The sequence below is a fragment of the Prosopis cineraria genome, unplaced genomic scaffold (genome assembly GCF_029017545.1).
Source record: "Prosopis cineraria cultivar Desert tree isolate PC_DT_omini unplaced genomic scaffold, ASM2901754v1 PC4, whole genome shotgun sequence".
Classification (NCBI taxonomy): domain Eukaryota; kingdom Viridiplantae; phylum Streptophyta; class Magnoliopsida; order Fabales; family Fabaceae; genus Prosopis; species Prosopis cineraria.
In genome coordinates, this window is record NW_026555335.1 from 10,848,551 (window position 1) to 10,865,055 (window position 16,505).

Sequence of the window (16,505 nt, forward strand, 5' to 3'; positions counted from 1 at the left end):
TTTTAGATATAGATATGAAATAAGAAATTTTATTATCTTTTATTCTTATTATATTTTGTTTTATTATTTATTATTTATTTTAAGAATCTCTAATTTCTTGGGTGATTACAATAGTAATTTTTTAATCATCACTGCTGATATGGATTCCAATGGTTTCTAAACCTTCTGATTCGTAATTTGAATTTTTATTTTCTCTGACTCTCGTGGGAGTGGTTATTTTTCTCTAATTGCGCAAACTATTTTATATTTTGATGGTTGTCATTGGAAATCCATACCTTTTGGAGTTCAGGCAGATGTAGGTCTTGCAATGGGCATACAAGGGACAGAAGTTGCTAAGGAGAGCTCAGATATCATTATTTTGGACGACAACTTTGCTTCGGTTGTGAAGGTTAGTCCTCTTTCCTTATTTAGATGTTAGCTTTACCTGTTTTCAAATAACTGCTCATTAACAGCCACCTCTCCAAGAAGAATGCATCTTAAGATGCGGAAAACACTGTTTCATTTATTTAGAATTCCCTGAGAGGTTCATTGACGAGCTGTGAGCAGAATCATTTTCTGAAGTGAATTCTTACTTAATGGATAAATTGTACAGCATATTTAGTTGGCTTTTGTGAATTAAATGCAGGTTGTCAGATGGGGGCGGTCTGTATATGCAAACATTCAGAAATTTATCCAGTTCCAACTTACCGTCAATGTTGCAGCTCTGGTTATTAATGTTATTTCTGCAGTTTCCTCTGGCGATGTCCCACTAAATGCAGTACAGGTACCCACTGTTCCCATTTCTCCTCCTCTCTCACTTGCGCTCATCTATTTTGGCAGACATTTTTATTCTCTCTATTGCTTTCTGATTTCTCTACAGCTTCTTTGGGTAAATCTCATCATGGACACACTTGGAGCACTTGCCTTGGCAACTGAACCACCTACGGATCGTTTGATGGATCGAGCTCCAGTAGGTAGAAGGTGAGATTTTTTTTTTCTTTTTCTTTTTTAATGGGCAGGGTCATTACTTGATATTTTGGATTTTTCCGCGTGTCTCATATGTTACTCCTTTGGAACCCATTGCTTGCGAACTCAAGAAAGTAATGGTGCAGAATAATACAATAATTCTAGGAAGGCCATTTTCTTATCATTGGTTATTTGAACTAAGGAATGCAATTGAAGAATGAAGAATAATATTCCAACGACACCATCTCCTTCAAGGAATACAAAAACTTAGCAGGGGAGAACCCGTAGTTATTGATAGCACGCATGTAGCACCAAATGCTCCAAAACGATGTAGTTCTTAACATTTAGTGTTGATCTAAATGAAAATGTAATGCACAATCTAAAATTTTCAAAATATAATTGATGATGACTAATAGATATAGAAAACCAAGTCGCATTAAGAAAGCCTCATAACAACAAAATACTCGTCCACATATCATAACATCAAACACTTCATAAAAACATCAATGCTTAACAAAGCTTTTGAATCCACGATTAGTCTCAAGATATCTAAACCAGATCTTCCTCAAAAGTAACTTCATGATTATCATCTTAAGCAATCTCTGAATTTCCTCTTCAGTTTAAGATGAGAGGTTTTTCATTTATTGATCAACCATATGAAGAGTACGACTGGAGAATGCCTTTACCTTACTTGTATACTTGATGTGAATAATGAATGCTAAATCATTAGATGTTCATTGTCCATGGATGGATCAAGTGAATCTCAATCGGTAGCCTTGGCAAAATCATCAAATCAGGGATGTTCTTGCTCTATTATTTGTAGCGTATGGCACTATATGCAGATACACAATAATAGCTCTTGTAGCGTGACTTTAGCAGAGCTATAAGAAATTTGCTAGGCTACACGGGTAGTGCATTGAGCTTTTAGCTATGGCATGCCATTCATAACTTGGAAGCGCTCAAATGCTAAATCTGTTGCAACCCTGAAAATAACTTTTAGTGTGATAGTTTCTGAGAGATTAAGTGTAGAAATTAAGAAGAAAAAGAGAAGAAAGAGAGGAATAGAGAAGTGAAGTCTCCAGAACCAGAATCTGAAATGCTAGAGGGTGGAGAATCTCTAATGTTTTCTGAATGATGCTTCATTCATGATATAAAGACAATGCACATCACACTTATATAGTCTATTGCAATAACAGAACATAACCACCCAAAATACTAGACAGAAGCTGAAAGTAACCACATAAGACGGCTGGCAACATATGATGACATAGGAACAGAACTTAAAACATGACTGATAAAACCATATGGTTCTAAACTGAATCTTCATCAGAAGTGGGACTACCAAGCCTTCTGCTAGAGTAAACAAGGACAAGTATTTCTGAATGAAGAACCTGTTAAATTCGTAGCTCTCTTGTGAAACAATCAATGCAGTGTCTTTATGCCTGGATGGTTTCTTTGAGATGAGTATGACGAACTCTTGTATTCCTTTCAGTGAACCTCTTATAACACACCACATGTGGAGGAATCTGCTTATACAGGTAAACCTGTTTATCCTTTGTACTACCACGTTTGAGTGGCAGTTTTCATGGAATTATTTGGAGGCTTGCTGACCAATAAAACCTGATGCGGTTTTGAATCTGTGGAGTCTGGCTTCATCATTCCTGGAACGAATTATTTATTATTTTATTTGTCCCCGACTGGATAATCAAATTACTGGTTGGAACTTTTTCAGGCAATATATCAAGTGTCTGTTTTGCTTGTACTGACTTTCCAAGGTAGGACTTTATTGAATCTGAAGCATCACGCTGACGCTACCAAAGTGAAGAACACTTTAATATTCAATGCATTTGTTCTCTGTCAAGTAAGTCCTTAATTCCACTGAAATTTATTGAAGGAACAACTAATTTATGTGTAGCTTATACTAAGAAATAGGATTCAAAAATGATTATCCATTGAAATAGAATTTGGATGGTTTTGCTGTCCTAGTAGCTCCAATTTTTCTCATCTTTAATATGTTTGACATTTGAGATTCAGCTGTTCCTGAGATTCCTTAATTTAATTTGGGATTTACCAAAGAATGTTTTTAATCACTATGCATTATTTACATTTACACTGCGTGCCATTTCATGGACAGCTAAAAGGTCTTTGTCTCTTAATTGGGCTTTCTAGGCTTGAAGCTTTGGTAGGAGGATCCTAGCTTGATATTTTAATAATTGACGAAGCATAAGTTCAATTCTTGAAGTTTCTTAGGACACTGATGCAATGATTGTTGAGGTAGTAGAAACTAGGGAACTTTGGCCTGCTAGTTCCACCCCATGCTTGTGTGGCTTAGCCAACTTAAATCCCTCGTGGTCAACATCCCTTTAGTTGGATTCTTCTTTCCTCCTTTCTATAGCTAATCCTTTGGATGTCAAAGAAATTTTGAAATCTATACTACATCATTTTGCATATACTGTTCATGTGTGAAGCTATCATACAATTGCAATTTTTGTTTAGTCTTGGTTCTCATATAAATAATGATATAGCAAATACGCACTTGAAAATGCAGATTTTTAATGAATTTAATGCACGAAAGCCAGATGAAAGGAACATATTCAAGGGAGTCACAAAAAACTATCTCTTCACGGGGATAGTGGCTTTAACTCTCATACTTCAGGTCATGCTTGTTTCATGAACCCTCTGTTGGTCTTTGCTTTCTTTTTGGAGTACTTAATAGGCTGATGATCAACTTGCTTTTTTTCTTTGTTGAACAGATTCTCATCATTGAATTCCTGGGGAAGTTCACATCAACAGTGAGGCTTAATTGGAAGCAGTGGCTCATTTGCGTTATCATTGGAGTTATCAGGTTAGTTTATAGCCATGCATACATCCATTTTAAGTGTATCTTGGTCTTAGGTGTATGAAACTTCGATGAGTTTCCATCAGACATTTTGTAGTGAAAGCTTGGAAGGGTGATAAATGATTAATTTCTTAATTAAATTTTTATAAGCATGTAATCAAGAGAGGTTAATTGGCATTTGTTGTTATAAAGTATACGGGATGCTTCGTGTATATGACTGCTAATAGGAATTACTCTCTGCTTCAGCTGGCCTCTTGCTTTGATTGGGAAATTCATACCCGTGCCAAGGAGTCGCTGTCACGAGTGGTTTTACAATTGTCTGGGGATGCAGCCAAGAAATCGGAATGGAACCTGAATTCTCAACGGTCATCTTTGCAAGTCTTAATTTTCCGGCTCTTGCACCTTATTTGTGTTCAAGCCTCAGGGGGTGGCACAAGTACTTCAATGATGGAAACAGTATACTGGTAGCACAGTCGTTTTCCTTTAACTGATGTGGAGTTGTTTTAGCGTGTATTTCTACCTTCAATTCTGGGATTGTTTTATGCGTAGGTTCTGACGAGAGTATACGGAATTTTAGAAACTTGGTGTTTGTTCATTGTATTTTGCCCTTTTTTTTTCCTGGGGTGATGAATGTATTTTCAGTTTGAGAAAATATATAGCAAAAGTAAAATACACAACATTATTCAATTTCCTTACTCCCTTGTGTTCATTAAATTGGGTTTTCTTTCATTCATACACTCCATGCTTTCAGTGAAAAGTACTACACTCAAATGCAACTGTATAAGATGCTCGCATCTCATAATTGTGCTCATTTATTTTATTTTTTCTGTGTCTTTTTCCAAATATACAAGATTGACGAACAGGAGCCTGCTATTGTGGTTCATGGGTTTGAGTTTTTAAATCATACGCCTGAATTTATTGCAATAAAGCATTGCATTGTACTGTATCCTTCTGTGTTTCCAGCATTAACATGGCTGGATTCAAAAGATACCTTTTGCGAATCCTACTAAATTAGAAGTATGTTATCTGAATACTTTTACAGTGATCCTCGGTTCCTTTCTTACTTTGCTTCACCTGATGTTCAACGTCATAAAATTAGGTATTTGAATGCAGGAGTACTCATAATTTTATGCCGAAAATTGGCCCAATTGCATTCTTATCCCAAGCACGAATGACAAATGCATTTGATGACAAACATGACATTAAAGAGAATACATTTGAAGTTGAAATCATCGCAAGGATAGCAGTACAGCCCAAGTTTCATGACATCTTCATTTGCTCTAGTGGTCAGCTGGTCATATGGTATATCTTTCCATGGCCATGAGGTTAAGACCTGGAAAATTATTCAGCATAATCCAATCAAGAAACACCACAACCATTCACTGCTGTATACCAGAGAACACAGTATAACATTAATGCAACATTTGGTGAATAAAGAAGTGTTTTTCCTATAAAGAAATAAGAAATGCACCTATTTCATTTACTTTCTAGATACATCTTTCATTTTCTTTCTAGAAAACACTGTTCCTTGTAACAAATATGCTATAACTATATCATGAGAAAGAAAATTCAACACAACTATATCATGTGGACAAGCACTTCACATCATAACATTAACATCATGTGACAGAAAACTTATTGATCTCGAAGCAAATTTGCATCAAACCACGGCAATATTCTGTGATGTCCCAAGATTTTTAATGTGCGAGATTTTCGTAAAGCAGACAGTGAAAATGGTGCATGGCCTGCTCAACGGTTGGTGCATATCTGCCTACTGAATACGCAGGAGACTCAAGGCCCTTCTGGACACTTTCACACAGCACAATATCTTCAATCTGCATGTAAACAACAACCAAACATGGACCAGTGATAAATGATGATTATACCTCGGAAATATCTTGTCAACCGAACTAGCATGTATTACCTGTACTTTCTCGCTATCCTGTAAACTTCTATCTATGAAATCCGTGTCATCCTGATCAGGTAGAGAGGGGAAGAAAGTAAGAGTCTATTTTTTTAAATTTCACTGCAAGTTTTAGTTTTTAGACTGATAATAGGGTTTTTTTAAAAAAAAAACAAAACAAAATGTTGCAATTCATTGATTAACTTGTTTAGAGGAACTATGGGAGCACTAAAATGGGAAATTCATTGTAATTCAGCTTAAATCTCTAACAAAACAATATGTTAGAAAAAATGTTGCAATTCATAGATTAACTTGTACAATTCATTCATGCAGCAAAATCAGAAGTCCTGGAATTTTCTGAGAGTCATTTACATATTCGAGACAATCTCTGAGCTCCTTGCTTAAATTCAGCTTCAATCTTTGAATCTTATTTTTATGGACATTCTCAACATTTCATGAATTCATCACAACAAACACTCAGCAGCCCTGCCATAAAAGCTCCATCACCTAATGCCTATGTTTCTGGGAATTTTTATCCATGTGCACCGAGCACAAAATTATCAGTATGAGGTTCATTATCATAGCCAAAAAGAATAATGATAGACCCCAAACTCTAGGGTGCAGCAAGCAGTAGGAACAGGAGAAAATAGAGAATGGGGATCAACCGTGCCTCTGATTTGCCACTAAAACAGAAGCTCCAATCTTAGAGAACTACAAATCTACAGCAGTCCAAAAAGGGAAACCAGAAATCAGCTATGCTCTACCACGATTAGGCTCAAAGATGTATCCCCAAAAAAACCCTAACGTTCTCTCTCCATTCTCCTTGTATTCTATCATAATATCCCCCTAACTCACCCCCTTAAGCCTTCCACTTCAGCCACGTCTCTCAATACTTCTCTGTATTCTATCACAACCACATCTAGAGGAGGAAGATTGGCACGAATAGCTCCAAGTTTGGTATGATTCCCCAGCTTAATGAGGAGTGTTTCTATAAATTAGTTATTATTTTAATCATGTAGTTTGTTTCTATTTAGGTGGCATCCTATCCTACTTACTCTTTTCAGTACCTAATAAATTATAATATTAAAAGGTTATTAGTTAACTGTTCTGAATACGGTGACAGGATTTTTGAATTCTTTCCTTTGATGTATTACAACCTGCTACCATGAATAATAAGAATCAGAGCATCAAATCGCTAAATCTCTTCAGTTTCCCTCCCATCTACTACCGCTCCCACAGCTCAAAAAATAAATGAAGAAATAAAAAAAATCTATTTCGCTTCAGTTGTCAATAAAACATGTTTTGATACAAAAACAATATTAAAAAAGGAAATCAACACAAAGAAACACATCATTTCTTAGTATTTATATATATAACCTACAACAAGCTACATCATTCACAATTTATAAACAATGCAACTTTTTACTCGAGCTCCTTGTGATACAAGGGGTCCACCAATCAAGTTGTTACAAATTTCTTCTATCTCCCATGAGTGAGAGAAGAAATAAGTCAACACTAAGTGATTTCAAGGTTCTAAATGCAGTTAAAAATTTACGTATGTATTATAATTTACACTTAAAAGGAATGACTTGTAGGTGCAAGCATAACACAAATTACCTTTAGACAGTGTTCAAGATAGTAATCAAAAACTACTTGACATTTGTTATGTCCTAGCGGAAGTACAAGATTGGTATCCATCCAGGGTCCATATCTACAATTTGGAAAGCCTCAGAAATTAAGAAAGTATACTATATTGCAACATAATTACCCAAAACAGACAAGCAAGTACCTATTTATCATGAAGTTAGGATAAACAAAAGCATATATAGCATTTTTTCCAAGTCGGTCATAGCTCTCTTTCCTTTTCACTGAGCTGCTTTCACAACTTTGAATGCTAACCCTTTCAAACATCTACATCATTAAATACAGTCCTTAGTACCCAAACAACCCTTGGTTACAAGGAACATTGAAAACCCAATATCAGGAGTATTTTATGCTAATACTTTATTTTGCATTGATTAATGTGTGAAAATGATTTTTTTTGTTGGGGGCGGGTCTTCCTTCTGTGATTTTTTTTCCCCGGGAGAGGAAGGTTTCCAAGAATGATACAAGTTGTGAATTGTACAATTTTGATTATTTATAGTCGGGACACAAGGATTGAACTAGGTAGATAAAAATCTGGAGGAGTGGAATGAGAAAAGTAAATATATCAGACATTTCTTTGAGTCTTTTTATTTTATTCATTTATTTTTACCTGAAGACAATGCATTATGCCTAGAAACATCATTAATCTACCATCACTCTCTTCCAACTCCTCCTGTTATAACTCTTGTCAAACATGCCCGACACAGAAAAGATTCACACACAAATTGTCATGCTACTGTGACTAGTAGAAATGAAGAGCTTTGCAAATGAGAGGAAAGAGAATACTGTGATGGAATAGGAATCAAGCTCTAGACCAGAAGCAAGGCCTTTATGCGCATATGGCACATGATAGCCACCATCTAAGTAGTTATCGCAAAATACCTGCAAATAGAAATACCCAAAATTACAAGCGTCCTAGCATTTCCAATGAATCACGTCATACATATAGGAATAAGATCAAGTTTCTAAAGAACAAATTCCATGGTTTTCCACTTGTAGGATAAATCTGCTTGTGATCTGAATTACGCTTACTAGAAGGTCATGGGTACAGTCTCTGAAATTGGTGAAATTCTTTATCACATTACAATTAAGAAATGGAATATACTCAAATGACAGAATAATGAACAACACCCCCAAGGAAGAGCCAAAATTCATTGCAAGACAAGAGGTCTACCTTCCAATTGCATTCAATGGTATACTCACGTCTGCAGAGATAACTGAGCGAAGAATCAATTCCATTGGTGCTCAATATATCTGCACTTCTACCAAGCCACTCCCTTCCTACACAATGGCCATCAACTTCCGTTTGAGGAAAGCCCTCTTTGTTCAGATTGAGAAGTACAAATGGGCCCCAAACAGCTACTTTGATTGGAATAAGCCCAAAGTCCTATCCTCCATTTTTACAAAAATCAGCCAAACTCTCCCTCTATCAGAATTTTGTTTTACAAGAAACCAGTCATAGAACAGAACTTCATACATTTTCATTGAAATCCTGCACTCCTGCTATTCTAGTTGCCTTGAGAAGAGATCCATTCAATCCATATGTCCACCCCTGCAGAGATCATATTCTTTTCCTATTTTAAGCTGCAAATAATAGAGCAAAAAATAGGAACCTTTCATGATGAAGAAGCAACCATTATAACAACTACCATCCAATAGGAATAAGCTTAAAAGTTTTTCACTTTGAACCTCAAGGAATACATGAAAGCATTATATATATATATATATATATATATTGCGCCTACACATTAACCAGAGTAGGTAAACTCACATGGTAAGGGCAAACAAAGCAAGATTTATGTCCGCTACCAGATGCAAGAAGAGAGGCATGATGACGGCAGACATTGTGAAAGGCATGAACTTTCCCATTCTCATCTCGACACACAACAAATTCAACACGTCCAAGTCTGCAAAATTAGTTCTCCAATTGGTTCTCAGAAACTTGGGGAGGAAAGGAAAGTCACTCCCAAAAATCCTTTTCCCCTTCCAAGAACCAAATGGAGCTGACATTAGCACTATTTTACTAACAATACAACAACAATAAACCTAATCTCACTAGGTGGGGTCGGCTACATGGATTGTATGACACCGTTATGATCTACCATACTATTTTACTGACAATATAAGAAAGTAATTGGAGTTGATCCCCTTTATTAAAGGTGAAAAAAGATGGAATGTAAGTTTTAAATTTAAAACCTGCCAGTGAAAAAGTCATAGGGAGCCTTTATCTGCTCTGTGGACCCTGATGAAAGAAAGAAACAGTGGAAGCTGATCATACTTGGTTGAAACAACGTTCAAAAAAATAACTCATGGAGACAGAATCCATACCATGGCAGACTTTTATGCTTCAAAACATGGAAAAAATTTAGTATAAAAAAAGCAGAGTTCCGTATATGAAGCCCATTACTTACTAATCAAGTCCATAATTTAAATATGTATATATCTTGCTTCAATGAACTTCTTTAGTGCTTGAGTGGAACTTAATCACTTTTATGAGAACAGAACCTAAGTTTACCCTTTTAATGCTTGTACCCATATATGAATCTCTACTTATTCAATTTCGCAAGTAACTCTAAACGCTTTAAAGTAAAAGCCTTATTTTTTCACAACTTTGATCCCATACATGGAGGACGTACCCTCAGAGACGGACCTTAACCCCGGTGCATAGTCCCATTTTCTAAAAGCAATAAGGTCCTGACGGCTGAAATAAGTACGAAAAAGGGGCAAAGATAAGTTAAACTTTTTGAATCGTGTCCTTATTTCGTTGAAAATTAGCGAAACTAAAATTGAAATTAAATATTATGAACCAGTAAAGGAATATAGACGATGCCAATTTAAATACACACATACATATTGTAACCAATATTTCGGTCATTCAAGTGAAATTCATACAACAAAGATAGCTTGCCCAAAATTAATAGTTCTCGCAGATTATTACTCTACAACTTCATCTTTCGAATTTGTTTTCCTCGATTTTAGAGGAAACGATCACTCCCATCAACAAAAAAATGCCTCCAAAATGAATATTGATTCAAAAGAAGTAACCACTGACCTACTGCTTGCCAGCCACTATAGAAGACGCGATCGAGCTCAAGTTCGAGGAAAGATGGATCGGTGTACCATGAGGTCGGAGGGGTAATAGCTTTTTCTAGGGGAATCTTGGGATTGAACTGGTACACAAGTCTCTGAGCATGAAGTGCCACCTCCGAAGAAGAAACGAGAGTCGGATTTCGAAGAGAGCAAGAGAGGAAGATTCGATTCAAAGACCGAGCTTTGTTTGGAACATTCTGTAACAAAATTTGGCGAGGAACACATGAATTGAATAGCATCGTCACGGTCATCGAAGTATGATTGGCAGGCGGGAGTCCCAGAGAATGGTGCCCACTGGTCAGCTACTGTGCTCGATGCCTCGATAATCGATATAACATCTGGCGCCATAAAACGACAATTGTAGTTGGCCAAAGGTTCGTTAAAATTACATTTAACACTTCAAATTAAGATTTTTTTTAATAAAATTTTACAAAATTTAATTAATGACATCTAAATTTCAACAAATTTTTTTTGAAAAAAAATTAAATATGTTGAAAAAATTAATTTAAATTATTGTAAAATTTAAAGTTTCGACAGATAAGATATCAAATATAACTTTTAATTTAAATTATAATTAAAATCTCAATATTTAAAATTTATTTTTTAAAAAAGATTATTAAGAACCTAATAGTCATTCGTTTAAGTTTTTGAAACTTAACTGTGCTTTTAAAATATATAATTCCTTCCCAATAAAAGGGTTTTATTGGTGACCTCAAATTGACCAAAATGTACGTTCACTTTCTAAAATTTCATTTTTTGAAAGTTAACTGTTCAACAAAAAAGGAAAGTTTTATATCTATAACAAAATTTATGTTATTTTTTATTTTTGTATTTCACTGCCTGTATCTCAACAATGCCTTTAATATTTTTATTTAATGTAATTATATATTTTAAAATATGAAATCGTAATTCTTATATAAATTGATTCAACGATCTATTCAATAAGTAGAATGTAAAGAAGTACATGAAGAAAATTATTTGTCATAGTCGATGAGATAAGTGTGATAGGATTCATAGATAGGAATAAATTGATCTTTGACTAGATTTGCTTTTATTTGTTGTAATTGTTTTCGTATTTCATAATTTTCTTTTTCTTTTTTTTTTGAGAAATTAGACCCAGAAATGTTGCTTATCGATATATCAATTAAACTAAATGCCCGTACACAAAATTTGATTTCATAAGCTAATCTTTGTAATGAAACCTTTGAATTTGATTGATATTTCATAACTAATAGCAGTGGAATATTAGTAATTATACATAAAAAGAACTGAAATAACATGCTCTTGTCGAGTTTAATTAATTAATATCACATCTTATTAATTAGTTCTAAATATAATGCTAATTTCAAATCACAATGTAATAATTATAACGCGCGTTACCAAAAATACTCTTAGGTAACATTTGGATTGACGTATTTGGATTGTAATTTTATATTTAAAATCTTACATTTCAAATCTTATATTTAAAATTCATCATTTAAAATATTTTGTTTGAATAGTTTAAAAAAATTTTAAATAAAGCAAAGAGATGAGTTAAGAATTAAAATGAAAATAAAATATTAAAAATGATGAATTTATTTTTATTTTTTAGATGACAAGAGATAAGAAAATATAGAAGAGTCATCGAGATCAATTGTAAAAATTGAAAATAATGAAATATTTAAGGTGATTAAAATTTTAAATAATTAGAGTATTCTTTCGTCTAAAATTATAAAGGAGTTGTAATAATAAGAAATGAATTTAGATTTAAATCAAACTCAATTTTATAAATTTTTATGTATTTAAATGAGAGAAGTTTGCAGGTTTTGTAGAGAAGGCAATGACTAATAGTATTCCTTCTTCTATCAAATCTTTGCTTTTATTTAATTTGGTCTTTTTAAGCTCAAGTTGTGTTATGGAGTTCGAAATTCATGGCTTTTCAATGCTCAGGCTGCATAATCCCTTGAAAAGCTGAATTGCTTGAATTACGCTCTGTATGATCTTTTAATATGCATTTATTATGATTTTCGTCAGTTTGGAAGGGTTCAGAGAGAGAGAGAGAGCTTTGCAACCCAACTATGAATCCTGGTGGTGGTGGTGGTGGTGAGCTAATACCTGATTGAAGTCAAAGTCCTTTCAATAGGTTTCGAGTTGAGACTATAAGACTAGTCTTTCTTGAGATCATATACGTACAGAGAAGATAAATGACAATAGATTCTTCTCAACGACCTTCGTTTTATTTATCAGATATTCAATATGAAACAACGACATCTGTAACTACTGTAAGGCTACCTCAACAAACATGATGTCGATCGATAGGCTTGGCTTCTTTAGATAATTTGGTACTTAAAAAAAAAAATTTAAAGGTCCCTAATTGATTTTGGGCTGACATTACTTAGGCTGCATTAATCAAATTCCATGTGCTTCACCGTCAAGAGAGATCTCTAACTGTCAGGCCTCCTTCTTTAACGAAATTCCATTTTGCCTTCCATGTGCTGCTAGACCCCATTATTATACCTAAAATCTCTGCTTATTTGAATTAGAAATTAGAATAAATTAGATTTGTTTCATGTGCTGGCCGTTACGAGGTTTTTTTTAACTATATTTGTTTGATCGACAAATTCCAAACAACGACCTGTATATATGTTGATAAGTGAATATTGTATTGATTGTGACTTATGAGTCTATGTAATTAAAAGTTTTGTATTATGTATGAATATAAAGATATGCACATAAATTTCGAGACGTTGTATGCAATACTAGAACATGTCATGCTATAATCATTATTGTAAGTTTCAACTGCCGCAACTCTATATATATATATGTATATATATTATGGGGTCATCTTAATTATGTATCATCATGCCCCAGCTGTATATCACGGATTACATGGTACACAAAATGATTACTATTAATATGTTTTTAACACATCAATAATAATAAATTTATTTTAAATTTTATGCAATTTGAAAAAAATCTAGTTATGCTAGAGTCTCGCTCACAATATAGCCAACTAAAATTTAAATTTTACTAGAAAATGTGCTCGCATTTAATACATTATCATATCTTTAATAGAAAAATATATAGTGAGAATGATAAAAAGGTCATAAAAGAATTAATTAATTTAAGTTAAATATTAAATTTTAAAAATTTACAATTCAATCTCTCAATTTTATAATTTTATTGTGATAAATTTATAACTTGTATTATAAATTTTAATAGAAAAAATAATTTTTTTATTTTTTAACTATATTAAAATTTAAAAAATAAATTATAAATTCATTATAACACAGTTACAAAATTAAGAGATTAAGTTACAAATTTTTAAAATTTGGCATTTAAAACCTACCTTAAATTAATTGATCTTTTTGAGACCTCTTTATCATTCTCCTAAATACATATGCTGATAGGAGTAATAATATATATAGAGTTAAAAATGATAAAATTATATAGGGAATAACAATGTAATTAACGTGTTATATATATTAACTAAATACAATTTTTCATTCATTTTATAAAATGTCAAATAAATATTATATTATTATTTAAGACATATTTTTATATCATATGTCAATTTTATATCATGCATCGATGTAAGTTTTGTGACAAACCCGTGATGATGTGAAATCATAGCACTCTTCATGGTAGACCATTCGTACAATATATGAAATAACTGTTAATCTTATGCCACCGCCCGTTGGCCAGATAAACTATATCCAATCTAATCCCCATTAGGTACCATTAATTATAAATTCTCATCGTATTAAAAATAACACAACATGTGTAATATTTTAATTAATATGCCACTAAATATCTTAATGAAATGACCAGCCGATGAAACAATAGTTGCAGGATAGACCATTGACCATTCGTACACTATTACGTACTGCGGGTACCAACTATTGAATGCCATGCCAGTTGGCCTTGAAACTATTAAATCTTATCTCATTAGGCATGAACACTTGTATTGACTTTGACATTTTTTTTTTATCATATAATAAAGGAGGATATGAATAAGTCCAATCATACAGTGAATTGCATGATATTACGTCTAATATAAATAAATTGAAGGGAAAGTATTTTTATATTTTTATTATTAAAAATTTGATCAAAATTATATAATATATTTGTGCGCCTTCGCGCAACCACACATATGTTTGCATGTATAATTTAAAAAAAATTACATATAAATTTTGTGAAATTGATTTATTTATAAATAATTTTTTTAAAAATTTAAAAATTATGATTAAATTCTTTAATATTTGAATGTAATTTAAAATTATGATAAAAGGATAAAAATAACCCTATTAAATATATATATCACATCAGTCAAATAATTTATCATTATTTTATTAGTATTTTTTAACTATAATTTTAACTTTTTACAATTATAATTTCATATATTCAAAATTAATATTTAATTATTGAATATATGAAATTATAATTGTAAAAAGTTAAAACTATAATTATAAATTACTGATAAAGTAATTATAAATAATTAATATTTAATTTTGTTAGAAATACATGATTAATTAACTATTGAATGTGTGAAATTACAGTTATAAAAAGTTAAAATTATAATTATAAATTACTGATGAAGTAATTATAAATTAATTATTTAATTAATTGAATGCGTATTTTATAGAGGTTTTATTCTCTTTGTAGCTTAATTTCAAATTGCTCTTAGATTTCAAGAGAATTGATTGTGATTTTTAAATTTTACAGGATTTATTTGTGAATAAATTTACTTCATGAAATTTATATGTAATTTTTTCTATCATTTATATATTCATGACAATTTAATTAAAAATAGAAGATGTGTTGAACAAGTAATAGCAACGTTTCTAGCCAGCTATGATCAAAACGAACATACATACTTTGTCAATCATTAGTGTAATGCTTACGCCACCGAACTTGGGCTAAAATTAATCTTTGCTTCATGAATAATATCATGTCATATTCACACAATATTTTAAAAAAAATTACATGTTGATATTGAAATTTATATTTAAATAATAACAATTAAAAAAATCCTTAATCCTCGTTCATCTGGTATTGTTATGAAAAGAAAATTATCTAAATTCTCGTCCAATTAACAAGCAGGAATACACGTGCCCAATATTCGCGGCACCCAAAGGAGCTTTCAATTAATTTGGATAAAGAAATACACCTATGTGTATATCAATATATACATACATATAATTAAGGTGTGGATTTGTATGCTACACAGAACACAAAAATAAGTAGTTGTATTTATGATTAAATGCGTATCTTTTTGTAATTTGATTTATATCATATAGATATAATTAAGTAAAATTACCAAATGTATATAGATATTTTATTACCAAAAATATATAAAGGTAGATAAGTAATATACACTTCTCCTAAAATTTTACAAATAAAACTACACATACTTCTATCGAGTTTTGTTTAAAAGCTAATAGACATTCCTTGCATTTTCAAGAGAAATTTATGTATCATTTAACAATAGAAAGAATATCTAAAAGCTAATAGACATTCCTTGCATTTTCAAGAGAAAATTGTGTATCGTTTAACAATAGAAAGAATATCTTTATAATTTCAAGGAACCTCAAATGAGTTTGTATGATTTATTTTCCAAGGGAGCTTTATGTAAACCTTTTTTTTGGGGGGGGGGGTGGCGGCATGTCAGTGTATTTAAAAGGTTCAAATGAAATTTACATGATTTATTTTTCATTGTTATAGTAATTTCTGTACCGTGTATTGCAACAAACCTGATAAATGAATTGTATTGTTTAATTTATATCCCGCTATATCCTTTATTATAAACACTAATTAATGATATGTTGGATATATATATATATATATATATATATATAACATGAATATTATCAAGGACATATAAAAGTACTAGTCGATTACTTAGAATCTAAAGCAAACAGACAAGACAAAAACAAAATGATACATAACCAAAAGATACAAATAATAAGTCGACACAGACGAAATATACGAAATTTTGAGATCTTAGCAGAGCAGAAAACGATGCTTTGCGATGAAACAAGGTCTTCATTCTTATCTATAAGAATTCCAAGTGTTCTATATATTTTCTGTGAAAATGCAGAAATA

At 32.1% G+C, this 16,505-nt stretch overlaps 2 protein-coding genes across 11 annotated transcripts in view; one reads left to right on the forward strand and one right to left on the reverse strand.

The window, feature by feature from the left end:
• Positions 1–4,479, forward strand: part of LOC129309231 (calcium-transporting ATPase 8, plasma membrane-type-like) — a 35,114-nt gene extending 30,635 nt beyond the window's left edge. For all 6 annotated transcript variants that reach the window (XM_054950690.1, XM_054950691.1, XM_054950692.1 and 3 more), the window contains 8 exons: positions 290–388; positions 626–763; positions 860–960; positions 2,438–2,483; positions 2,678–2,806; positions 3,494–3,601; positions 3,699–3,790; positions 4,031–4,479. In XM_054950690.1, the coding sequence (XP_054806665.1) occupies positions 290–388; positions 626–763; positions 860–960; positions 2,438–2,483; positions 2,678–2,806; positions 3,494–3,601; positions 3,699–3,790; positions 4,031–4,139 (822 nt within the window). In that variant the 3' untranslated portion in view covers positions 4,140–4,479. The remainder of the gene's footprint in view (positions 1–289; positions 389–625; positions 764–859; positions 961–2,437; positions 2,484–2,677; positions 2,807–3,493; positions 3,602–3,698; positions 3,791–4,030) is intronic.
• Positions 4,480–4,671: 192 nt separating this feature from the next.
• Positions 4,672–10,759, reverse strand: LOC129309232 (choline monooxygenase, chloroplastic). 5 transcript variants are annotated; one of them, XM_054950695.1, is made up of 11 exons: positions 10,384–10,754; positions 9,528–9,573; positions 9,103–9,238; positions 8,809–8,883; positions 8,506–8,718; positions 8,118–8,213; positions 7,942–8,004; positions 7,477–7,598; positions 7,305–7,398; positions 5,709–5,759; positions 4,672–5,619 (listed from the first exon to the last, which is right to left on the reverse strand). In XM_054950695.1, exons 1-11 carry the CDS (start codon positions 10,670–10,672, stop codon positions 5,482–5,484), a joined length of 1,323 nt encoding a protein of 440 aa, XP_054806670.1. In that variant the 5' UTR covers positions 10,673–10,754; the 3' UTR covers positions 4,672–5,481. The 5 variants fall into 5 exon arrangements, with proteins under 5 accessions (XP_054806670.1, XP_054806671.1, XP_054806672.1 ...); XM_054950696.1 differs by lacking the exon at positions 7,942–8,004 and having other exon boundaries at positions 10,384–10,753; XM_054950697.1 differs by lacking the exons at positions 7,942–8,004; positions 8,118–8,213.
• Positions 10,760–16,505: the final 5,746 nt, after the last annotated feature.

Coding starts and splice junctions, on each gene's coding strand:
- LOC129309232 (XM_054950695.1), bottom strand. CDS start 10,672: ATGACCGTGACGATGCTATTCAATTCATGTGTTCCTCGCCAAATTTTG. Junction 8,719..8,808: donor TGCAGGATTTCAATGAAAAT/GTATGAAGTTCT, acceptor AATGGAGGATAG/GACTTTGGGCTTATTCCAAT. Junction 8,214..8,505: donor CCATTGAATGCAATTGGAAG/GTAGACCTCTTG, acceptor TTCTATTTGCAG/GTATTTTGCGATAACTACTT.